The 25578-nt window shown below is 38.5% G+C and overlaps 1 protein-coding gene across 1 annotated transcript in view; it reads right to left on the bottom strand.

The window, feature by feature from the left end:
* The window catches only part of atp1a2a (ATPase Na+/K+ transporting subunit alpha 2a), a 46924-nt gene that overhangs the window by 3463 nt on the left and 17883 nt on the right, over positions 1-25578 (bottom strand). Inside the window, exons 9-21 of the mRNA XM_017699155.1 lie at positions 23407-23605; positions 20859-20971; positions 20554-20688; positions 18247-18326; positions 17840-17949; positions 16251-16426; positions 15861-15997; positions 14438-14588; positions 14167-14335; positions 10541-10695; positions 9005-9128; positions 3012-3157; positions 1892-2022 (exon numbers count right to left, since the gene is read on the bottom strand). Of these exons, the coding sequence (XP_017554644.1) occupies positions 1892-2022; positions 3012-3157; positions 9005-9128; positions 10541-10695; positions 14167-14335; positions 14438-14588; positions 15861-15997; positions 16251-16426; positions 17840-17949; positions 18247-18326; positions 20554-20688; positions 20859-20971; positions 23407-23605 (1826 nt within the window). The remainder of the gene's footprint in view (positions 1-1891; positions 2023-3011; positions 3158-9004; positions 9129-10540; positions 10696-14166; positions 14336-14437; positions 14589-15860; positions 15998-16250; positions 16427-17839; positions 17950-18246; positions 18327-20553; positions 20689-20858; positions 20972-23406; positions 23606-25578) is intronic.

Genomic DNA, 25578 nt, shown 5'->3' with positions numbered 1-25578 from the left:
CGCTATTTTTCAGACTTTGGGACACATTTACTTCCAACCAATGGGATCTAACTGCTCACAATGTGGCTATGATAGACAGGGATACAGTATCACTTCTTGCACTAAAATGCAGGGGTGTGGCTAAAATATGACTCCGCCTACAAACTAAAACTATTTGTTTTTCAGTAGTGAATGAAAACTTGCGTACTCATGGTAAGTCTAAATATTTCAACTTCACTTTGAAAGATTTAAAAAATATCTTTAAAAAATATTTTTGAAATGTAGGGGTTAGGCTTTTGGACAGACACCTCCCAACATACAGTATTCTATAAATGTGTATATTCTTGTCACCTTTTGCCTAAAATCATCATTTTCAATAGGAAATTTTTCCTGTGAAGATTTGGAGGGTTTTTTGACTTGTGGAAGAGGAGGGACAGAGGCCTCTGCTGCCAGGAGAGATTTCTGGAGATTCCTCCTCTCCAGCAGCAGTTCATGGCCTGTTATTCAGCCAATCAACAGAACTTTTAGTAAGAACAGTAATATTTGTATTGTCAAAACTGAGATTTGTAGCATTTTCCTGATGATATCCAGTCGGAACCAGTCGTTTAACACTGCTTTTCATGCACAGCCTGATTCTACAGCAGAAAACTAATCTGATCAAGAGATAAACTATTTTATTCTCTTTTGTTGCTCCATGAGATCCGGCTCTGAATTGTAAAAGAGAGCGAAGTATCATGAGGAGCAAAGTTAGCTTCATTTTCACAAGTGTTATTTCTTCTTTCAGTGATTTTGAATGATGGTGCAAAATGTTAATCTGTGTAGATGATCTGTAACCAAGACAGTCAGCTTCCTCTTAGTTTTCTTGTGAAATGAATGCCTTTTTAAATTCATAGTACACATTGATGTCTTTGTACTGAAACCACTTAGAGCTGATTAGGGACCGTCTACAAATTGAAATCATCAAAGTCTGAGCACGACACACCAACATGAAACCTTATGTGCCACTATAGCCTTTTAGCAGAGAGAACGCATGTCGACCAATTAGTTTCAGAATGGCATCTATTTGTAATTACTGTTGATGAGGGTCTCAAAATAGGGTGCTCTTTTGACTTTAGTAAGGCACAATCACAGGAGAGCGATATACTCTTAAACTCTATTTGCATTTGCATGTTCAACTCAGTGAACTGGATCACTCTTCAGTGATTACTTGTTTCTCTGTTCCCTTTTAATATTCTTTCATTTTCTGAGGAGCTCAGCCTTGATTTCTGAACTTTGCACCTTTTTCACTGCTCACAAGTGCACATGCACAAATTTGTCATCTACTTGTTTGAAATATTTTCATATATTTTTCTGCTTAGACTTGGCCTTTTCGCTAATCGTGAGATCAGTGGCTGTTTGTGTGAGGCACAATATTTTAGACGCTTATAATCCATTATTCTGCTCCATAAAACAGTGCAGTTTTTGTGTATGCTTTGTGACGATATACATTCTTGCATGAAAAAGTCTTGTTGAAATTATTTTTTATGTTTTTTTTTTTTTTATGAAAGCTTAGCAAGATGCATAATCCAAAAGTAACAGAATGTAATCAGATGACATTACTTTAATATAGTAATCCTTAGAGTAGGTTACAGTTACAATTAATATTTACAACAGGTAGTCAGTAATCTGTAAGGTAACTCTTTTAGACCAGCAGCTTGCCACCACAAAAAAAAAAACAAAAAAAACCCAGCTGAGTCTGACCTGAGCAGCCCACTGAAAAGGCTCTGGCTACGCCACGGTACTGGTTCAATAATTCTACAGACAATAATCATTTGTCTACATTTATACTATTGAGCGAGTTCTTCACATAATTTAAAATAAGTGAATTTCTCTCTTTATCTGTTTCATACAGCCACAACTCCTCCACATGTACCTCATGCCCTGCTGAAAGAGGGAGTTTCTGCGTGTTTTGCAGATGATGAGGTCGGCCCACTGCACTACCACGATGCTCACAAAGAAGGAGGTGTGGCAGGTGAACTCCACAATCTTCCGCTGTTCATAGGTCTGATGAAGAAAAACATGCAGACACAAGTAATACAGCTTGAGGGGGCTGTTTTTGTGCTGATACGTGTTTCCACAAGATTACAGTCCATATACCTGTGTTCTACAGTGTAGGCAAGTTTGTATATGGATCATTAAACTGAATTGGTTCAGAGCTTAAAAACATATTTCAGATTTTTAACTTACTTGGAATTTAGACTAAAATTCTTTTGCTTTGAGACTATATCTTAACTATGTCTATTTTATTAAAACAAATAGCTAAATAGCCAATTTTTTCCCTAACAAAATAATCATACTAGTACTGAAATTTAACCAAATGTTTCTGTAGTGTCAATTTTAGCTAATTTTAAGGATACCTCAAAAACCCAGTACATGACTAGCAAGCACAGCTCGGAACAGTTGTACACACATAAAATCATGACATTTTTCATTAAAACACAAAAAACTTTACTTAATTGCAGAAAATATGTATTTCGGTAATGACAGTTCTTAATGTTACATACTGATTTTTAGATTTCACATTTTTTGGGCACTTTTACTTCAAAACAATGGGATCTGACTGCTTATCATGTGGCCAGGAGGGACAGGGATGCAGTACCAATCCTGCTCTAAAATGCAGGAGTGTGGCTAGAATAAGGCTCCATCTATGGTCTAAAACTCTGTGTTTCGGTAGTGATCTAAACTCATGATCAAATTAAATCTTGGAACTTCTCTTTAAACGAAATTAAAATGATCTTTTAAAACATTGGGAAGAAAAAAACAAAATATCATTATTTTCATTAGTTGAAATTTAGCGCTTAGTGTTTGGGACAGACAGCTCCCAATAGAAAGTACCCTATAAACAATGATTTTGTATTTATTTAGCTTATTACTATCTCAATCAATGCCCTGGCTTTAAATAGATCATCACATAATTCTTGTAAATCTCAAAGGTCTTAATGCTTCATTGAGTAAATTTTTTTAAACTTGATGGTTAATATCTGTGTGTTTACCCATTGCTGTCCATAGCTATCCTCAAGATCATTGGCACTGCGGTCGTCCCACTCCAGACGTATTCCCAGAAGTCTGTACGGCAAGAAGCCATTCTCCGCCAAAATCACAAAGTAGGTGAAGAACCCTGCCAGGGCCTGGATCATACCTGCACATAAACAAATATAACACTTCAAAAAGCTTACATAGAACCCAGTTTCTGACGGCATTTCAAAGAAATTCAGAGAAGTTTGATGTGAAACGTGCCATTCTAGAAACTCTATTTCTACCAACTGTCACGCATTCGGCTCTTCAATTGGACTCGAACTCCAACTACCAGAATGCACTAGGAGATCTTGTGACTCTGGACTCCAGTTGCGCTCCTATCAGCACTCGTAGTTTTCCAAATTCTAACTGTCTACACCTGTGTCTCGTTTCAGACAATTAGCCTAGTATACAAAAGCCCCGGCTTTAGGCAGTATCAGTGAGAGGTATTGTTTAGAGGTCTCAAAGGTGGATGACTTCAAATATCTTGGGTCAACCATCCAGAGCAATGGACAGTGTAATGAAATGAAAAGAGGTGAAGAAGAGGGTGCAGGCAGGATGGAGTGGGTGGAGACGGGTCTCAGGGCTGATGTGTGACAGAAGGAGAGCAGCAAGAGTGAAAGGGAAGGTTTACAAGACAGTAATGCGTCCTGCTATGATGTACGGTTTGGAGACTGTGGCTCTGTCTAAAAGATAGGAGGCTGAGCTGGAGGTGGCAGAGATGAAGATGCTGAGATTTTCGTTGGGAGTGACAAGGATGGACAAGATTAGAAATGAGCAGATCAGAGGGACAGTGAAGGTGGAGCAGTTTGGAGAAAAAGCCAGAGAGGCCAGGTTGAGATGGTTTGGACATGTGTTGAACAGGAATAGTGGATATATTGGTCAAAGAATGTTGGAGATGGAGCTGCTGGGTAGAAGGAGAAGAGGCAGACCTCAGAGAAGGTTTATGGATGTAGTGAAGGTGGACATGGAGATGGTTGGTGTAAAAGTAGAGGAGGCAGTGGATAGGGCAAGATGGAGGCAGATGATCTGCTGTGGCGACCCCTAAAGGGAGCAGCCGAAAGAAGAAGAAGTGCGAGGTATTGTTTCTCTCAAACTACTGAGCGGTCTCTTTGTGTGATTATTGGATTGACCAAGTTTATAACCCCTTTTGCTTCGCTGTTTGACTACATCATTTGCCTTCCCCTTCTACTTGCTGTTTTTGACTTGTATTTTAACCTATTGCATGAACTCTGACTACTCTTTGTGCTTTGTCCCTTTTTGGATTTGGCTGCTTGGTTTATCATTAAACCAAACTCTCTCTTATCCACAAGCATCTGGATTTCTGTCCACCAACTCTATTTCTTTACAGTAGTGGTGATAGGAACCAGATGTCTAAAGAGTTTGACGTCCGTAAAAGCTCCTGCACATAAAAAAATATTACATAAGATGGTCATAAATATGTTGCCTGTTGCCTGAGACATTGTTTTATGATTGTGTTGACATAAGCTTTATCACTATTTTACAATTTTCAACATTACATATGAAACACAGAAGACACACGTAGGTTCACTGGTGATTTTGGATAATGCACAAAATGGCTGTAAATGTGTTGTAGCTGTCATGGCATGTAGTTCTCATGCCACTTGGTTCCTCATGATCACTGTGAAAAAATCTGAATCATTAAGTCTCTACAATAAAACATTTCACATCAAACCACTCTGAATGACTTTGTTAACAAATCTTTACCAGTGAATTATGAAAAACTCTTTAAAACCTCGTTGAGGCCATTGTACAAATTATTTGGACTTCAATTAATGAATTCAAACTTGTGTATATTTTGTTCTCCTTCTTTTTGATTTTTGTAAACGTTCAGACGCAACAAGAGCTACCACTGCCTTTAAGGTTGGCATAGCAACATTATTAGTTTAACTTTTCCAAAATTAAAAGTAACCTGCTGGATCTCACCATTTGCCCTTTTTGTTGGGAGCAAAATACACTGTTGTCACTTCAAGATGTTCTGCCTATTTGGCTGTTCATTATTCTTTCACAGCACAAACAAAACATATTGAATCCAGTGTGCATAATTTCTCCATAGACAGGAAAAAAATTGTGTCGTATTGTTTATTTTATCCAAGGTTTTAATATATTTTCTCCTTGGTTCCACTTACAAGCAAAATGTACCAAAAATGGTCAGAATTCTTTTACTTCAACATCTCCTTATCCCTTAGTATTAAATAAGCTGTTTTTCTTACTGTTGCTTTGACACAGTAAGACAGTGTAGGAGCGCTGTTCTGATTGGGTGTTCTGTGTTGAGCCTAAAAACTCCTTATAACTTACGAGTGAATAGGCGGGGCTAAACTGCTGTAGGCTGAATAGGTGGATGTATGTAAACACATTGGGTTTGCGTGTGGTCTGTATGGACTGGGAAATGAACACCATTGCTTTGAAAGTTTATGTGTTTGCATCTGTCACAATTGGCCCCTCCCACTCCTGTCCATGTGTTTGTGTTGTGTTTTGGTTTAGCCCACGTGTTCTTTGTTTTGTTTTTTTAGTCCAGCCCCTTCGTTTCATGACTCCACCCCTGATTGTTTCCGCTTGTGTTCCCACCTGTTCCTCATTTACCTTTATGTATTCAAAGCCTGTGTTTTCCCCTGTCTGGTCGCTGGTCTTTGTACTGTTCTGCTTGTACTGTTTGTATGTATGTTTGATTCTGGATTCTGTCATGTCTGCCCCCCCTGATCAATCTGTGTTGGCTCTTGGACCGTTTAGATTATGACCCTGGATTTGCCCATAATAAAATCTTATCGCTTATCTCCACTTATGCGTCCGCCTCCTCGCTCCCCATTACAGCATCAAACTCTCATTTCCAGAAAGTAAGAAAAAATTCAGTCTTTTAAGTAAGTTGGGAACAAAAAGCAGTTCTGAAATTTTAAATATACTGTAAATATCTATCTACTATATTTTGTCTCAATATATTAAGATTTGATCACCATTTTTGAAATATAAGGCATTCCAGATATTAATATTTTAATAATTTAATGTTTTTTGTTTCATCATTCTGAACACAACAAATTTCTCATTTTTTAGGCCTTCCTGTTCTTCTACTACAACCCCAATTTTGGAGCAACATATGCTGCCATCCAAGCAACGTCTTTTTCAGGGACGTCCTGCTTATTTCAGCAAGACAATGCCAAGCCACATTCTGCAAATCTTACAGCAGCGTGGCTTCATAGTAAAAGAGTGCGGGTACTAGAGTGGCCTTCGTGCAGTCCAGACCTGTCTCCCATTGAAAATGTGTGGCACATTATGACGCGCAAAATACGACAATGGAGACTGTTGAGAAACTGAAGTTGTACATCAAGCAAGAATGGGAAAGAATTCTACCTACAAAGCTTCATTTAGTGTCCTCAGTTCCCAAACGCTTATTGAGTGTTGTTAAAAGGAAAGGTGATATAACACAGTGGTAAACATGCCCCTGTCCCAACTTCTTTGGAACATGTTGCAGGCATCAAATTCAAAATGAGTGAATATTTGCAAAAAACAATAAAGTTTATCCGTTTGAACATTTAATATCTTGTCGTAGTGTATTCAATTTAATATAGGTTGAAAAGGATTTGCAAATCATCAGATTCTGTTTTCATTTATGTTTTACACAATGTCCCAACTTCATTGGAATTGGGGTTGTAATACTTGAAGCCTGTGATGTTGCACTGGACCAGCATACATGTTTTATACCTTTATTTGCAACCACATCAGTTTTGTATTATTAAAAATATCATTTCCAAACTTTTGAATGGTAAAGACAGGCATTGAGTAAACTAAACTAAGCTTCTTTATGTGCACAGGGAAAATCAATCAGACTTGCTGCTGAAGGAATTTATTGTTGTGTATTGTGTTTTATCTGTGTTATACATTCTGCATTCTGTATCTGTGCACATGTGGTGAAGTTGTATTTTAGGCTGCCTATTTTGTGTTTACCCCTATATGGTTGTGTTTGTCACACTTGTTACTTGTCCTGTATAAGCTGGGTCTAATCTTGGCATCAGTCCAGCCATATAACTGTGTTAGCCCAATGTCTTATGGGCTAGCCGAATGTCTGAGACCTGCGTGTGCAATGAATAATCTTCACTTGTCCAGACAACAGACTGAGTCCCGTGGATCAAGAGGGTTTGAAATTTTTCACTGCACTACATCAACATTTTAATAACAATAGTTCCACATTGTATGAGGGAAAAACACTGAGTTTGCTGAGTTCAAGGAAACTGGAGATAAATCAATTCAGTTCTTTGTATTCCTTAAATTTTTGAGTTCACTTAATACCTCACATTTTAGAGTGTGACAAAAAGTGGTGCCCAAGGTGAGGTACAGGCCTGTCGTGTGTGTGTGTGTGTGTGTGTGTGTGTGTGTGTGTGTGTGTGTGTGTGTGTGTGTGTGTGTGTGTGTGTGTGTGTGTTCATGTTCCAGCAAAAATTGTGTTAGGAACTGAGGACTTTGTTAGGAAACCTGAGGAAAACAGGACTCTCAAAACATGGTCCTAACTTTGCCATTTTTAAAACTTTTTTTTTTCACTGTTGGGTTAAGTTGAAAATTGTTATACAGTAGTTTAATGTAGTTGCATGACCAGAAGTCTGTTGAAACCTGAACATCACATTCATATTGCAAAAATATGGGCATTAATAACGAGCTGGTCCACCTTTGCTGCTATATCAGCCTCCACTCTTGTGAAAAGGCTCTCTGCTACATTTTAGAACTTGGCTGCAGAAATTCACACCCATTCAGCTGTGATAGCATTAGTGAGGTCGGGCACTGACTGAGATAAGGACTGGCTTCCAGTAAACATTCCATTTCATCCCAAAATGAAGTTGATGGGGTTCAGGTTTGGATTTGGTGCAATTCAATTCAATTATTACACTCCAAACTCAGCAAACCATTCCTTTACGGATCCTGCTTTGGGCTAGGGGGCGCTGTCATACTGAAACAGTAAACAGCCTCTCCAAATTGTCGCCACAAAGCTGGAAACACAAAGTTCTCAAAATTGTCATTGTATGCTGTAGCATTAAGATTTCCGTTGAGTTCTAAACAGAACTAAGGAGCCTAGCCCAAGCCATGTAGAAAAAAGCTTCAGACCATTATTCCAACTCCACCAAACTTTAGTGTTGGTGCTATGCATTCAAGCAGGTAGCTTTCTCATGGAATCTTCCAAAGCCAGATTTGTTTATCAGACTGCAAGATGGTAAAGCATGATTTATCACACCGGAGAACGCATTTAGACTGGTCCCCAGAACAACAGCAGTGTGATTTAGATCACTCTAGGCAGCACGTGACATTGTGCAAGATGATCTTAGGCTTGTGTGCCTAAGGAAACCCAAATCTTGAAGGTCTATACTAACAGTTCTGATGTAAAAGTGGTTCAAGAGGCAGAACTTCATAGTCACAGTTACAACCGAGCTCTGCTTTTACGATCTTCAGCCTACAGTAGTCCTATTCTGTGAGTTTTGTGGCCTGCCTCTTCATAGCTGAGCTAGTGAAATCAAGTACTGATGTTAGCCAATAAGACCTGGTTTGCACTCTGCGTTCCAATTTATCCTACATAGGGTTGATGGTCAAGGTTTTATATAGTTTAGTCAGAAACTTGGTAGTTACTGTTATAACCAAGCACTATATTTCGTAAGCATTTCTACTTCACAATAGCAGCAGGTTACAGATGATTGGGGGAGCTTTAGCAGTGCAGAAATTTGACAAACTGATTCATTGCCATTTTATGAAAGTGGCATCCTATGACAGTCACTGAGCTTGTCAGTACAATTGCATGGCTGTAAGCTTAATTTTTTGCACCTCTTAGCAGCAGGTGTGGCTGAAATAGTCAAATCTAATCAGATGTGCACCTACTTTTGGCAAATTGATTGCGTAGTACGTATGTATGATATGTGATATGTATATGATGCCATGTCCAGACAAGGTATAAAAATGGTGTTTTTGTGTGTCTCACCGATCTGTCCATATGCCATGCTGATGAGTCTCTCATTGACCAGTTTATCGGTTTTGGGGTTTCTAGGCTGACGCTTCATAATGTCACTCTCTGCTGTCTCATAAGCCAGAGATATTGCCGGAACCTGAGAAGAGAAAAGGACATATACAGAGAGAGAGAGAATGAGGGTGAAAGTGCTATGGGGCAGTAAACCAGCAGCCAATGACAAATAAATTGTATTTGGGTTGTTGGAGTGGGGGTGGGTCAGATAAAAGGATGACTGTAGATATTGATTGACTGAAAATTATAGAGAGAAAGAGAGAAACACTATGGTTGAAAAGCTTGAAATCAACAATGTAAAACATGTGGTTCTAGATAAATGTATGAAATTAATTCTCAATGCTAGATTTGTGCAATTTCACTAAAATGATTAAAATGGTTGAACATTGAATTAAGTTATAGTTATACTTATAGTTGCAACATATCTTAAATTTAAATTATTAAGAATTCATCACTTGAGGCAGATAATTGGACTAAGATGATTGTATATAGATAATTACAGTACAGAATGTAGAGTATATAGCAACATAATATACATTGTATATTATCTTCATATATAGTGGGATCCAAAAATCTGAGACCACTGGCAAAATGCTTTTAATTTGCATTCTTTTTTTAATTTAATACACTGTTTTTCATTACAAATGACGATCAGCATAATAATCAGTGTGGAAATATAATCTTTGAATATTTACATAAATTTCAGAATTTCTTAGTATTTAGTATGCATCTCTTTTGCTTTAATTACAGCATGAACTTGAGCATTCACAGACTCCATAAGTTTGTGTAAAAGCCTCTGATCAGTTACAGCAACTCCACCCGAGAGTCGTCTGAAAATCTGACCTTCCTCTGTGAAGGCCTTTAATGGTCAATTTCGCAAATATGCCTCAGTTTGAATAGTGACCTAGAAATAGTGTAAAATATATATTTGGAAGAATATTTATTCTTCATTTCAGTTTTCATAATTTTTTTAGAATTTTCAAGATTCTAAAACTTTCTGCTGTTTGTATTAAGAAACAGACTTTTAGGCTCCACTGCATATAATACCACAGATTATTAAAGTAAGAAATTTTAAATGGAAAAATGGTTGAAATTTTTATGTCATCCATTAAAATACCCAAACACAACCACATTTTATATTTAATATTGGATATTTTTTCCAGTACTCAGCTTAAAAAATAGAAATAATGCATTCACATTTGCAGAAAAATGTCATAATTTTGTTCCCTATAGAGCAGGAGTGTCCAATCTCATCCACAGAGGGCTGGTGTGGAAGTAGGTTTTCATTCCAACAAAGCAGCAGGTCATGTGCCAAATAGTTTGAAGACTAAGACCGACTGATTAAGCAAGAAGAATCAGGTATGCTTCAGCGTCCATACAGGCCCTTTGTGAATAAGTTTGGAAACCCCTCCTATAAAGGATGTATTAGCTCAAGAAAACATGTAATTTGACATAAAATTCATCACTGTGACTGAGACAGAGGTGAGTGTCAGTTACCATATCAGTTCCCAGGTCGATGCAGAGGATGGTGACAGTGCCCAGAGGAAGAGGCACACTAGCGATGATAAAGAGCAGAAATGGAGAGATCTCAGGGATGTTGCTGGTGAGAGTGTAAGCTATAGACTTCTTCAGGTTATCAAAGATCAAACGACCTTCAGGCGAAACACACAGAACATACAGTTTGATCATCTCAGCAGAAATGACAATTATTGTCTAAACAGATAAAAAACTAAAAAAATGTAATCTTCAGGCTTTGTGTTTTCTCTCCCTGAATCTCTGTATTACTCCGTTCTCCTTTTTTTGTTTTTTCTCTCTTTTTACCTTTGACTCTTCGATGCGTCTATACCTCCACCGAGCTGCTCATTTATTAGGTACTATTTCCTTGTACTTACACTCACTGGCCATTTTATCAGAAACACCTACATACATATATGGGTGCACTTGTGCTGATCAGCCATAAAATAAAACCACCTCCTTTTATCTACACTCATTGTCCATTTTATCAGCTTCACTTACCACATAGGAGCACTTTGTAGTTCTACAATTATAGAATGTAGCCCATCTGTTTCTCTGTATACCATGTTAGTCCCCTTTCACTCTGTTTAATGGTCAGGACCCCCACAGTACCACCACAGAGCAGGTATTACTTGGGTGGCAGATCATTCTCACCACTGCAGTGACACTAATGTGATGTTGGAATGTTAATGGGTTTTGCTCTTTTACAACCAGATCAGACACAGCAGTCCTGCTGGAGTTTTTAAACACTGTGTCTACTCATTGTCCACTAGACACACCTACCTAGCTGAGCCACCTACATATACAGTAAGAGTTCATCTGTTGCTGTACAGCTTCTGTTAGTCATCCTGTAGACTGTCATCAGTGGTCACAGGACGCTGCCCACAGGACGGTGTTGGCAGAATATGTTTGGTTGGTGGACTATTCTCAGTCCAGCAGTGACACTGAAGTGTTTAAAAACTCCACCAGCACAGCTGTGTCTGATCCACTCAGACTAGCGCAACACACACAAACACACCACCACGTCAGTGTTACTGCAGTGCTGAGAATTATCCACTACCCAAATAGTACCTGCTCTGTGGTGGTCCACTGGGGGACCTGACTATTAAAGAACAGGGTGACAGGAGGCTTAAAAAGTATGCAGAGAAAGAAATGGACTACAATCTGTAACTGTAGAGCTATAAAGTGCACCTTAATGGTAAGTGAAGCTGTTAAAAGTGTAGAAACAAGAAGGTGGTTTTAATGTTACAACTTACTGGTGGATACATATACATATACAGTCATGTGAAAAATTAGGACACCCTATGAAATCCTGTATATTTTTAACATATTTGGACAATTTTAACAAAACTGTGGGATCCAAGTAATATGACTAAACAATTAAAAAACTATGAAATTCCTTTTTACAAATTTCTGTAAAATGTCATTTAAAAAGAATGCAATTTCTGGTGAGGCATACATTAGGACACCCCTACATATTGTCCCACTTCAAATAGTTAAGATCACACACAGGTGTATATCATCAGGTGCACATGATCAGAACATCGTTACCCAGCATTTTGAATGAGGCTTGCTCTATTTAAACCTCAGAAAATGAGTTTGGTGTGTCCCTGACTGTTGAAGTGAGAGTGAGCACCATGGTGAGATCCAAAGAGCTGTTTGAGGCCCTCAGAAAGAAGATTGTGGCTGCTTATTTGCCTGGTAAGGGATTTAAAAAGATCTCAAAAGAATTTGACATTAGCCATTCCACCATCTGGAAAAATGTTTACAAGCGGAGGACATTCAAAACAGCTGCAACCATGCCCAGGTCTGGCCGTCCAAACAAGTTCACCCATAGAGCAGACCGTAAGACGCTAAAAGAAGTCATGAAATTCTAGTATATTTATATTTCTAGTGTATTTATATTTATATATTTATACTGTTACTGTTTATTTAAGATATTACCTGAATGTATGCTGCTACTCTCTACCTGCACTGTACTCTTTATATACAGATCATTGTTTACATCTTTTTTTTTTTACCAATAGTACTTCTGCATTTACTGTACTGCCCTGCAGTTCACCAGCACATTTCTGTCTATATATCTGATACACTTGAATATCTGACTATGCACATACTGTCTATACGTCCAGTATACCTGTTATAACCTTTGCCTATGCACATTTTGTCTATGTTCGATACTCGTACTTACTGCCTGCACATTTTGTCTTGTCTTTTGCCTTTGCACTGTTTACTATGCATCTTTTATTACTGCACTGGAAAAGTAGCCTGATAGTGTTAACTACCCTGTATTGTATAATGACAATAAAGTTGAATTGAATTTAATTTAATTGAAAAATCCTAAAATTTCATCCCAGGACCTGCAGCAGGCTCTTGCTACTGTCGATGTGAAAGTGCATGAGTCAACTATCAGAAAGAGACTACACAAGTTTAATTTTCATGGGAGGTGTGCAGGGAGGAAACTTCTGCTCTCTAAGAAAAACATTAAGGCCAGACTACAGTTTGTCAGAGAGAACGCAGACAAAGACCATGACTTCTGGAATAATGTTCTTTAGACAATTCTAAATTTGAATTATTTGGACACCAGAACAGAAGACATGTTTGGCGTAAACCAAATACAGCATTCCAAGAAAAGAACCTCATACCAACTGTGAAGCATGGAGGTGGAAGTGTCATGGTTTGGGGATGTTTTGCTGCAGCATGACCTGGCCAGCTTACCATCATAGAATCCACTATGAATTCTACTGTGTATCAGAGGGTGCTTGAGGAACATGTGAAACCATCTGTAAAAAAAATTAAAGCTTAAGCGGAACTGGACCCTGCAACATGACAATGACCCAAAACATACCAGTAAATCCACCAAGGACTGGCTGAAATCTAAGAAGTGGAGAGTCCTGAAATGGCCAAGTCAAAGTCTGCATCTTAATCCCGTTGAGATGCTGTGGAGTGACTTAAAACAGGCTGTACATGCAAGAAACCTGTCAAACATCTCACATCTGAAAGAATTTCTGCGTTGAGGAGTGGGGCAAACTTTCGTCAGAAATTGGTAGATGGCTACATGAAGCATCTCACTGAAGTTATTTCAGCCAAAGGGGTCAACACTAGTTATTAGAGGGTATTGTGTCCTAACTTTTTCCTCCATTATAATATGCATTTTTGTTCATATCTTTTGTTTCATGAGTAAAATAGTGTTAATGTTTGTTGTTTAATTGCAATTTAATCCCTTTCTTTTCCAGAAATAAACAAACAAGATTGGACATTCATATGTAAACATTTCTTAATAAAAAGTTGACTATATAATGGGGTGTCCTAATTTTTTCACAGGACTGTACATGTCAGTTCATTCAATAAAATGGGACCACCATAGAACCCTTCCAGATTAGTGGCACTTCTGTGCTGTGAATGGTCCATCACTCAAACAATATCTGGTCAGTGGTGGTCCAATGGTGATCCATCTCCACTGATTATCAGATAAATTGTGCAACATTGTAAACATACAACGTGTACTAATATGGTAGGTGTATTTGAAAAATTGGAGTTCAGTGTATGTGTATCTAATAAGCTTACAACTCAGTTCCCCACTTTTTTCCTCTCCTTCTCTCTCTTACCCTCCTCCACTCCTGTTACTATGGAAGCAAAGTTGTCATCCAGCAAGATCATGTCTGCCGCCTGTTTGGAGACGTCAGATCCGGCTATTCCCATGGCAACACCAATATCTGCCCTCTTTAGGGCAGGCGAGTCATTTACTCCATCACCTGTCACTGCTACAATAGCACCCTGAAAGCACAATCAGCTGTTAACTATTACAGAAACAAACAGTCTGTACATGTTTACTTAGCTCAACCATTATGTCCAAATAACATTCTCACACACTCCTACCTGTCTCTGGCAGCCCTCCACTATAATGAGCTTCTGTTGTGGAGAAGTACGAGCAAAAACTATCTCAGTGTGGTTCTTCAGGAGATCATCCAAATATTCAGAACTCATCTCCTTCAGATCAGTACCGTGGACTACACATGCCTTGGCATCTCTGTCAAATTCACACAAACATGAAAATATGTAGCACAGACAGGTTTATGCTGTCTTTCTGTGGTTGTTTTGGGGTTATTTTAAAGTTATTTTTGTTGGTGTTCCAGGTGGTTGCAAGGGTATTGCTACATGGTTTCTATGATATCCTAGGTAGTTGTTCAAGGTTTGCTAAGTGGCTTCTATCCCTAGTTGATGCTTGCGTGCTTGTATCATGGTGTGGTGAGGTAAGAGGTTAATATAAGAAGATTGATTCAGTTTCAGAATGTTAAGCATTCCACCATTCACTGTAATGGGAAAAATAAATAACAATAACTGTAGAAAAAACGTTAGACCAGTTGTTGCTTAAAGAAAGCTTGTAAAGCCTTTAAAAGGCTTAGTTATACTGGGTTGAAAGGGAAACAAGAAAAAGAAGAAGATGATTAAGAAGAACAGTATGTTTTGTCAAGCCAAATTAAAGACATCTGAGTGCTTCTTTTTTCAATGCATAAAGGATAGGTTAGTAGTGGGTTTCGAGCAAAGCACAGTCCACTGCAATGCTAAAACAGTCACACTCAACTGAATACAACTACAGTTCAGTATAGCACACGTCAGTTTCTAAAGCAATGCAAAAAGTAATGCAAGTAATGTAAAAAGGAATAACGCTAACTAAGTTGTAATCAGCTTGGAGCCTTCAGTGACTTGATAGCGGCACATGAACATCACAAGACAAATTGGTGCAGATGTTCATAGAGATGAGGATGACAACACAAGCGTGACTCCATTGCAGTGATGCATTAAATTATTGTTACTATAATTAGTGTGTAAGAACTTTGTTTTAGAATTAAAGCCCAATCAGTTTGTAGACTGATATAGAAATCAATTTGGAATTGCTCATTCTATGCATTAAATATGTAACATCACAGTTGCTTCATCACGTTTAGTTACTTAAAACTAAAACTAAAGCTATGTAAAGAGACTAAACTAGCTACACCAATTTTCTCAGAAAATTAAAACAAAACTAAAACTAATAATGCATCCACAGAACCAACTGAAATTGTAAAAAGAGATGAAAAAAAATAAATAAAAAGTAATGAAAATATAAAAAACTACAATAACCCTGTGGTGTTATCCACTACACTCTCCATACAGCAATGACTTTTTTACTCTAACAATGGGTTTACGTATTTATGTATAATTTATGTATAATTTGTGTTTTGATAATATTATTAGCCCTCACATATTGTGGTATTATACTGTATTGATATTTTCTCCCACCCTTAGAATAAATACACACCGTGGGTTGACTTGACTGAGAGGGATGTTGAGTCTCTCTGCGATGTCCTCCACCGTCTCATTGCCCTCAGAGATGATGCCGACACCCTTAGCGATAGCCTTAGCAGTGATTGGATGATCTCCGGTCACCATGATCACCTTTGCAAATGAGTTACAGTTATCAATATGTGCACTGCATATTTAAAAGCCAAAGTCACTTACATGGAAGAATCAACACTGTAAAAATGATTCAGGGTTTTCTAATAATTATTATTTTCTAATAATAAGTTAACAATGGTAACCACTTTAGCAACTTTTTGCAGTAAAACATGTTTTTTTATTATTTTTACAAAATATTTACGGTGAATAAATAAGTCATCTAATTAAACTAATGACTGAATTAAGTCAGTACCTTAATACCAGCAGAACGACATTTGCCCACAGCATCAGGGACAGCAGCTCTCGGGGGGTCAATCATGGACATGAGACCAAGGAAGCACATCTGATCCATGGGGAAGTTGACATCATCAGAGTCAAATGCAAAGCCTCGTGGGAAATGGGAGGGAGACAGGGACAGGTGGCAGAATCCTGCAAATGCAGAGTGACAGAGCTATAAAAATAATTAATACAGTACAGACTAAAGAAATGAGAGGAAAATGTCAAAAGTAATATAAAGCAAAATCAATGATGCTGGCGGACAGCCATCCCCAAAGTAACCGTCTGGTCAAAATCAGATATTTTCTTTGAGTGAATAAATTAATCTCAGATGTGAAAAAGTTTATTAACTAGTATCTGGGCTTTTCTCCTTTATCTGTGTTGGATACAAACAGAATTCAGTCCAATGCAGTTATGTACAGTGACATTGAACCAAAGACGAGGGCGCTGAAATTGCAACCCAGTACCTTTATACAACCTTCTTACACTAATATTAGGGGTGTATTTATACCAGTTTAGTACCAATAACATCAGTATATCTGTATATCTCTATGCATATTTGGATTTTAACTGAAAGTGGGTGGGGTGGGGTGTAAACCAAAAGTGGGTGTGGTTAATACAATGTGGTGCTCCTTGCACCCCATGTTCTGCATAGGCTAGAGATGGGGACATAAGTCAACAACTCAGATTCGAGTTACTTGAATGAGGGTGACCCAGACGCACCCATAACTGACTTGCAACAATACTCTGATTCACCCTTAACATACTCGCAATTTGACTCTCACTCACCTTTAACTGGCTCACAACTCAATGTGGACTTACACTTAACTGACTCACAACTGGCCTCTGACTCACCATTAACTGACTCACAACTCTGTTTAAGCATACAACTAAGGCTGTCGCAGACAGAAGGCCAAAACTGGGGCCATAACACAAGACTTTAGACTTAACTAGAGTTCACAACAAAAGACTTGAGGCTTGATTTGGATTTGCAAAAAGTTATTCGTAGACATCTGTTGCACAGGCTATATGGAGCCTCAGCCCTGCTCAAATGTGACACTCAGGAACTGAAATAGTATTATGATATAGAGCTATAAATCTCTGAACAAGTATCTTTCACCAACTAGCTTACAGACTATAGACTTTATGAATTTTGGTACAGCTGTTGTAGAACTATGCAATTAAATTTTGAGGATTAAAAGGTTATGTTTAGGTCTGGTTAGCAGGACAGAGTTCAGGCTAGAGGAGTAAAGGACTGATAAGCAGACTTTTTTGGTGGATACTGAGGTGCCTGTCATAGCATCTAAAGAGAGGATATGCTGCAAGTTGTTGTGAACACATCATAGATTCAGAAGGCTTTGTGCCGTTAAAAAATGTTGCATTGCCTATTCATTACTGAATTTGATTTGTTTAGAACAAATTTTCCATTTATCCTAAACAATGAAGTCATATTCAGTTAAGTCCCTAACAATTACTGTCATTCTTTCTTACAAAAACCCTCTCACTCAGCACTTTTCAATTGCATGCAGCAACCTCTACATTTGCAACACTCTCAGAAAATCTTACCCAACACTCTCTCGCCCAGACCACCCAGCTCCATGTAGGCACTCTGGAAGGCATCTTTCCACTCATCATCTAAAGTAAGCTCCTCACCATTGATCATTATGGTACTGCACCTGCATGATCCATCACCAGTAGCAATAGTTACTGATTACCAATAATCACAACTGTGAAGTCAATTTCACTTGCCTTGCAATAACAGCTTAAAAACATTTTAATCAAGAGGGATCAAAGTTAATAAGATCAAATGATCAGCTGTAATCACAATTTTGGATTGACACAATTTTGGATTGACAGCTTTTTTACTAATGAAAAAAGCTTTATCATTCTTTAATGATACAGATCTGCCACCAAACAAATCCAGCTGAGTCTGAGGGAAGCAATGATTAGTCATGATAAGTTATATTGATTACTTGTCCAGAATCCTTTCAGGAGCTCCTTTCATGACCAGCAGATGCCCTGTAGCACTGTCTTCAATCACATGAATAGACAGCTAGAGAGAAGGGTATAGAAAAAATGTATTTCAATGAGGATATTATATATATATATATATATATATATATATATATATATATATATATATACATGTATGTGTAGACTGAAAGAGAGAAAGAGAGAGAGAGAGAGAGAGAGACAGAGACAGAGAGAGAGAGATACACATGATCATATATAAGTTGGGACGTTGTATAAAACCTCCAGCCTTTTGCTGCCATGTCCCAGCTTTTTGGAATTGGGGTTGTATATATATTTATAGAAGATTTCAGTGGGATCTCAACTTTATTATTTGACCATGTATGTATAAGTGCATGATGAAAGAGAGAATTTTCACTGAAGCAGAGGCCAGCAAAGAGTGGTGGAAAAGTCAAAGGCCTGAAAGTTTAGGTTTAGTTTTTTTTTCTCCGCTTTGCTCATCTGGCAAAAAGCCAAGCCTAAATCCTTTAAATACCTCCATTAAAAGTTTCAGCTCTATTGTTATACTCCAGCACCTGTGTCCTCCTTTCTCCCCAAACCAAGGGTTATCTCACACACACACACACACACATATATATATATATATACACAGTGTTCCCTCGCCACTTCGCGGTTCACCTTTCACAGACTCTGTGTATTGGCGGGTTTTCAAAAAATATTAATGGAAAAAATATATTGCGGATTTTCACTACTTCGCGGGTTTTCTGCAGAACTCAATCTGTGGAAAATATATATATTTGATGAATTTTTACATTAAAAAAATCCCAAAATGTATAAAAATAAATTAAAAATATTAATTATAACAATAAAGGAATGTTATAAATCATTACAATGTACAGTAAATAGTGCATATTTACTCAGTGGATGAATACACACCGAAAACGAGCGTCCCTACTTCATGGATTTTCGTTTATCGTGGGTGGTCCTGGAACGTAACACCCGCAATAAACGAGGGAACACTGTACATATATATATATATATATATATATATGTGTGTGTGTGTGTGTGTGTGTGTGTGTGTGTGTGTGTGTGTGTGTGTGTGTGTGTGTTTTATCATTTACCGTTATTAAATTGATGCATTAGCCATGTCCTACAATAAATAGCAAGGCAATTATTTACAGGATTACCCACCTCGTTCAATCAGATAGTAATTGTATTCCGAATGGCATCAATCGGACTAATGGCATCAATCGGACTATTTTGATTGAGGTGTTTACATGGACATATTCTATTCCGATTGAGCTATTAGTCGGATTATTAACGAATTATTAGGTTGCATGTAGACCCCAAGTTCCCACCTGCTCTGACACACTGCCCCCCAAAGGCGAAGTAGCCCTGTCTACATGAGCATTTGTCAAAACAAACTCTGAGAACAAATGCAGCAGAACAATACCCATAAGTCCCCAAACGAAAATGGGAGCCTCTCACTTTTCCCCTGTGTGTGGGAGTGGGGGGTCTCCCTTGGCTGATGAATCATCTGTACTAACTGGCGCTGGTGGGTAGCTGAACACCAACTCAGTGGCGTTCTCTCCATCAGTGTGCCGGAGCAGAGAGACCAAAGCATGTGACTGCTGCAGCGGCACTCCTCTCAGCCACCCTCCCCAGAGATGTTCAAACCTATGCCCAGAGCACACATCTTGGACTAAGTGGTGCATCTTCTTGCCTCCAACTGTTAGCATCAGCCATCCCCTACCATGCCTTCCAGCTCAAACCCTTGAGATACCACTTCTGGCTATGCCACCAAAGGATTGCAATGGACTCCTTTAATGTCAGTGGAAAAGTTGTAGAAGTCTGATATGGACATTTACCCCACAATGGCTGCTGTTTGTTCGCTGGCTGTGCTGTATGGCTAGGCCAGGAGACTTTCCTGCTGGTTACACCCCCAAGGGACAAGCCCTAGCCAGATGTCCCACCCAGCCACATGTCTAGTACCAGCGGCAATCCCGTGCTACTGGTGGTATGGCTGGGGGTATGGCCAGCAGGCAAACTCTAGCCAGTTGTTCCAAATGGCCGCCCACACAAACAGTGTTACATCCCTTCTCAGAACTGTGTAGCTTAGCTTAGCTGCTGGCGGCCAAATAATCTGAATCTCTACCGTTGAGGTGGAACATTTTATGCAGAGACCAAATGTAACAATTACAACTACATTTTCATATATATACATGCATTTATATACAATATAAAAGACTCCACTTTACAGAGACGTGTATCACCATGTATATTTGTGCATGCATGTTGAATGTGCATACCTGGTACTTGTTGGTTGAGTTGAATGGGATCTCACATACTTTGGGGTTTTTCTGTCTAAGTGTGTACACACAACCACAGGAGAGCTCGATACACTTCAGCAGAGCTGACTCTGAAGCATCTCCTGCTGTGTCCCTCTACATACACACACACACACATACACACACACAAACCAACACACCAGATTTATAGTCATTAGCATGCCTTCAGTATAACTGCACACTTTGTTAGGTCAGCATGAATTAGAAAGAGAAAATCACAGAATACTCAATATATTCTAAGTTATGGACTATGTTTATGTGTTCACCTTGAGAATAGGGATATGCTCTTGTCCTGGTTTGAAGACAGCACGGTTACAGAGTCCTGCAACCCGTGACAGAGCAGCCCAGGTCGGAGAGCTCTTATCAAAACTCCCAAAACCTGCAAACAAGACAAATCACACACACACACACACACACACACACACACACACACACCATTAAGGTCAGTAACTGTATATACACACAAACAGGAAAAGTTATATACACAGCAAAAGATGCCAAAAGTTAATATATAGAATGATGGTCTTAATTTCTAGTTCAAGGTGAGTTGGGTGATCACTCTATTCAAAAACATTTCGCTGTTGAGCTTAGGTCAGTGTGTTTCAGCAGGGGAATCCCCAAACTGTCCCCAAAAAGTATCACCAAACAGTCTGTCAGGACTGGTGTTCAGGACCCTTGACGTGAACAGATCATCAGATGTTAAAATTGCCATTAACAGTGAGTTAGGTAAATCTCCCAAATACATACAGTGGTCACAAAAGTAACGATCTCATCAATGAACAAAGTATGACTTTTGACGTTTCCACATCTGTGCTTTACAGGATTCTTAGTGCAGTCAGAAGTTCTTCTCCAGGCTTTCTACACACAAACACTGATGTTCTGCTTAACTGATGTTAAACATTTCATGAAGCAGCTTAAAGAACCTAAACTAAACTTACCAATGATTAAAGTGATTGGCTCCTTTTGGGGTCATTGTAACTGCTAATTTATGTATTAATGTAAATTTGAGAAAAAACAGAAATAAAAAAAACACTAAGAGTATAGAAGTCTTTAGGGGAAAAAACAGAGGAACATATCCCTTTGCAAAAACTACACATAATCCAAGGACTATATGTATACAGGCTATGGAGTGGATGGAGCGAGAGAATAGATTCCTGCACCTGCTTAAGCACATGTTTGTGTGACGTTTCCAGATTTAGCCATATGTCTCCTAGACCACAAGTTCATATTCACTACATATTCATCAGCTGTATGTAGCTGGTCAGGAAAGCTGTAGATGTAGAGATTTTTGCCCAAAATACGGTTCCACCAGTAAAAGTTTGGGTCCATCAGTAAAAATGATGATTCTATATAGAACTTTTTTGAAAAGACTTTTGAAAATGTTATGATGTCAAGCTTGTACGAATAGATGAACTCTTTTGGTTCTTTTTTTATCCCTTTTCAAAAAGCACCTGTTTGGAACATTCCACAGGTGAACAGGTTAATTGGAAACAGGTGAGTGTCATGATTGGGTATAAAGGGAGCATCCCTGAAAGGCTCAGTTTTTCACAAGCAAGGATGCGGCGAGGTTCACCACTTTGTGAACAACTGCATGAGCAAATAGTCCAACAGTTTAAGAACAATGTTTCTCAACATGCAATTGCAAGGAATTTAGGTATTTCATCATCTACAGTCCATAATATCATCAAAAGATTCAGAGAATCTGGAGAAATCTCTGCAAGTAAGCAGCAAGGCAGAAAACCAACACTGAATGCCCGTGACCTTCGATCCCTCAGGCGGCACTGCATTAAAAACCCACATCATTCTGTAATGGATATTACCACATGGGCTCAGGAACACTTCAGAAAACCATCATCAGTGAACACAGTTCGTCGCTCCATCTACAAGTGCAAGTTAAAACTCTGCCATGCAAAGCGAAGGCCTTATATCATCAACACCCAGAAACACTACCGGCTTCTCTGGGCCCGAGCTCATCTGTGATGGACTGACGTAAAGTGGAAAAGTGTCCTGTGGTCTGATGAGTCCACATTTCAAATTGTTTTTGGAAATCATGGACATCGTGTCCTCCGGGCCAAATAGGAAAAGGTCTATCCGGATTGTTATCAGCACAAAGTTCAAAAGCCAGTATCTCTGATGGTGTGGGGGTGTGGTAGTGCCCATGGCATGGGTAACTTGCACATCTGTGAAGGCACCATTAATGCTGAAAGTTACATACAGGTTTTGGAGCAACATATGCTGCCATCCAAGCAACGTCTTTTTCAGGGACATCCCTGCTTATTTCAGCAAGACGATGCCAAGCCACATTCTGCACGTGTTATAACAGCATAGCATTGTAGTAAAAGAGTGCAGGTACTAGACTGGCCTTCCTGCAGTCCAGACCCGTCTCCCATTGAAAATGTGTGCCACATTATGAAGCGCAAAAAACGACAACGGAGACCACCTGGACTGTTGAACAACTGAAGTTGTACATCGAGCAAGAATGGGAAAGAATTCCACCTACAAAGCTTCAACAATTAGTGTCTTCTGTTCCCTTACTGAGTGTTGTTAAAAGGAAAGGTGGTGTAACACAGTGGTAAACATGCCCCTGTCCCAACTTCTTTGGAACATGTTGCAGGCATCAAATTCAAAATGAGTGAATATTTGCAAAAAACAATAAAGTTTATCGGTTTCAACATTAAATATCTTGTCTTTGTAGTGTATTCAGTTGAATATAGGTTGAAAAGGATTTGCAAATCATCATATTCTGTTTTTATTTATGTTTTACACAACATCCCAACTTCATTGGAATTGGGGTTGTAGAAGTAATGGTTTCACCTGACTGGTCCTCTGTGGTGTCAGCTTCATGGATCTGGTTGTCGAACCACATGTGGGCCACGGTCATGCGGTTCTGCGTCAGAGTGCCAGTTTTATCGGAACAGATTGTGGAGGTGGAGCCCAGAGTCTCTACAGCCTCCAGATTCTTCACCAAACAGTTTTTACGAGCCATACGCTTTGCTGTTAGTGTCAGGCACACCTGAGAGAGGGCAGGTGTGAGTAGAGAAAATAGGGGAACAGAGAAAGAAGAGGAGAACAAGATTGAGAAATACAAAATGATGATATGAACTATGATTAACATCTCTGATGATCTCTGACTGATTGTACAGACTTTTTCAGAGTAATTAATATAATATATATCTAGTATCACCTTTAAGCAAATACCACATTTATAACATTCAAAAAGCCCCATTTAACACTGTCCAAAATAAAATTAGTGAAATATTATTTACACTCTACAGCTACTTACATCACAATTATAAACACAATAATTAGATTGTAATGCTATTAGAAAAACAGGGACTACTGCCTAAACAGCTCTTCTTAGGCCTACAAAAAATCTTTTCTATATAGAAAACAAACTATAAAACAAAATATATCTAAGTTCTCCTAAAACGCTTCTTATGGAACTGTGACTGCTTTATAGATTTAATACATAACAGTAGGACTGAGAATAGTCATCACATCTGAACATTTTCACAGGTTAGTTGTTAAGTATAAGTTGTTTTCGAGGGTAAATACAATATTTACGCAATATTTAATTGGCTATGTAACAGAGTGGTTAAGTCACTCATTCTGCACATAGGACACTATGGTTCAAATCCCTCCTCAGAGAAGCACACCACTGCTGTAATAATAGGCACAACCCTTAACACAACATTTTCACCATCACTCCTGTCCAGCATGTGTGATGTAATGTGAAGTATTTGGTCATCTTAGCATTCCACTGATTTTTCAAAACTGCTGCATAATTCAAGTCATTTAGAGTGATTTGATGTGAACTTGAGAGCTTACTGACTCAGATTTATTTACAGATTGCTTTACACAAATATAGCAATTTTACTTACTATGCAGAACAACCAGTGAACCTAAACATGTCTGAGTTTTTGTAATTGTAATTTTAATAATAGTAAAATAGTGATAAATCTGAAATTTCCTTTGGGAACATTTTGCCTTAGAATGTCCTCTCCGCCATGAATGGATTTTATAAAAATGTGTTTTAGGCCAAAAAATTTCCCAACATAGAGAGAACAATAACTCAGGAACCAAGTAGCATATTCACATTTCCTTAATAATTCATGGTGTAGTTTTAAAAGTAGACATTAAAAGTTCCAGATGCCTATCACCACTACTGTGAACAATTGTTCTTTTGTGAGTTTCTCTAGAACAGAGCAACTCTCAATGATTTTGTGTCACGGTTCACCCTTGTTCCTGTGCTTGTTTCTTGCCCTGTGTTGTAGCCATGTGCTTTCTGCCATGTGCTTGTGTTTTTGTCTTTGGTTCTTGTGCTCTGCCTTTTCCCCCACCTTCCCCATTAGTATCTTCACCTGTCTGTAGTCTCTGTCTCCTCCCTCTCCCAGGTGTTCCCCATTTGTTGTAACCTTTATCTAGCCCTTTGTTTCAGACAGTGTTTGTCTGGTCTACTCATCACTCATCACGAGTCCTGATGTAGTTGTTCTTTCCCTGCCTCATGTTGTGTTTACTCTTTGTGTTTCTTTGTTTAAGCCCTGTAGCTAGTTATTTTGTATTTTACTGTGCATTCCTTACATGACACTTTGTTTACATCTTAGTCATTTAATTATGTAGAAATTGAAAATCAATAGGATTCGTCTCAGAAATCCGAATTGCAATGAAAATAAAAATACAATCAATCATGCAGCCCTTATCAGAACCATGTTGAATTAAAAAAAGGGCTGTTTAGGATCCATACATGGAGCACATGGACTGGGGAGTGCATAGTATACAAATAATATTTCCATTGATGTACATCAAACTCTTTTATTTGAAAATAATAGTCTGGAAAATTTAGTTTTCCATGATAAGGGCATTTTAAAATCTTTAAGCAAATGCTGTGCTGAAGTAAAGCTACACCAATAAAGCTATTTCAAATTGAACTGTGAATTGAATTGAGAGAGAGTGAGTGTGTGGAAGCGCAAGAGATCTGAATTAAAT

Source organism: Pygocentrus nattereri, chromosome 19 (assembly GCF_015220715.1).
Source record: "Pygocentrus nattereri isolate fPygNat1 chromosome 19, fPygNat1.pri, whole genome shotgun sequence".
Classification (NCBI taxonomy): Eukaryota; Metazoa; Chordata; class Actinopteri; order Characiformes; family Serrasalmidae; genus Pygocentrus; species Pygocentrus nattereri.
Note: the sequence above shows the minus strand (reverse complement) of the source record. Positions and strands in the feature narration are given on the sequence as shown.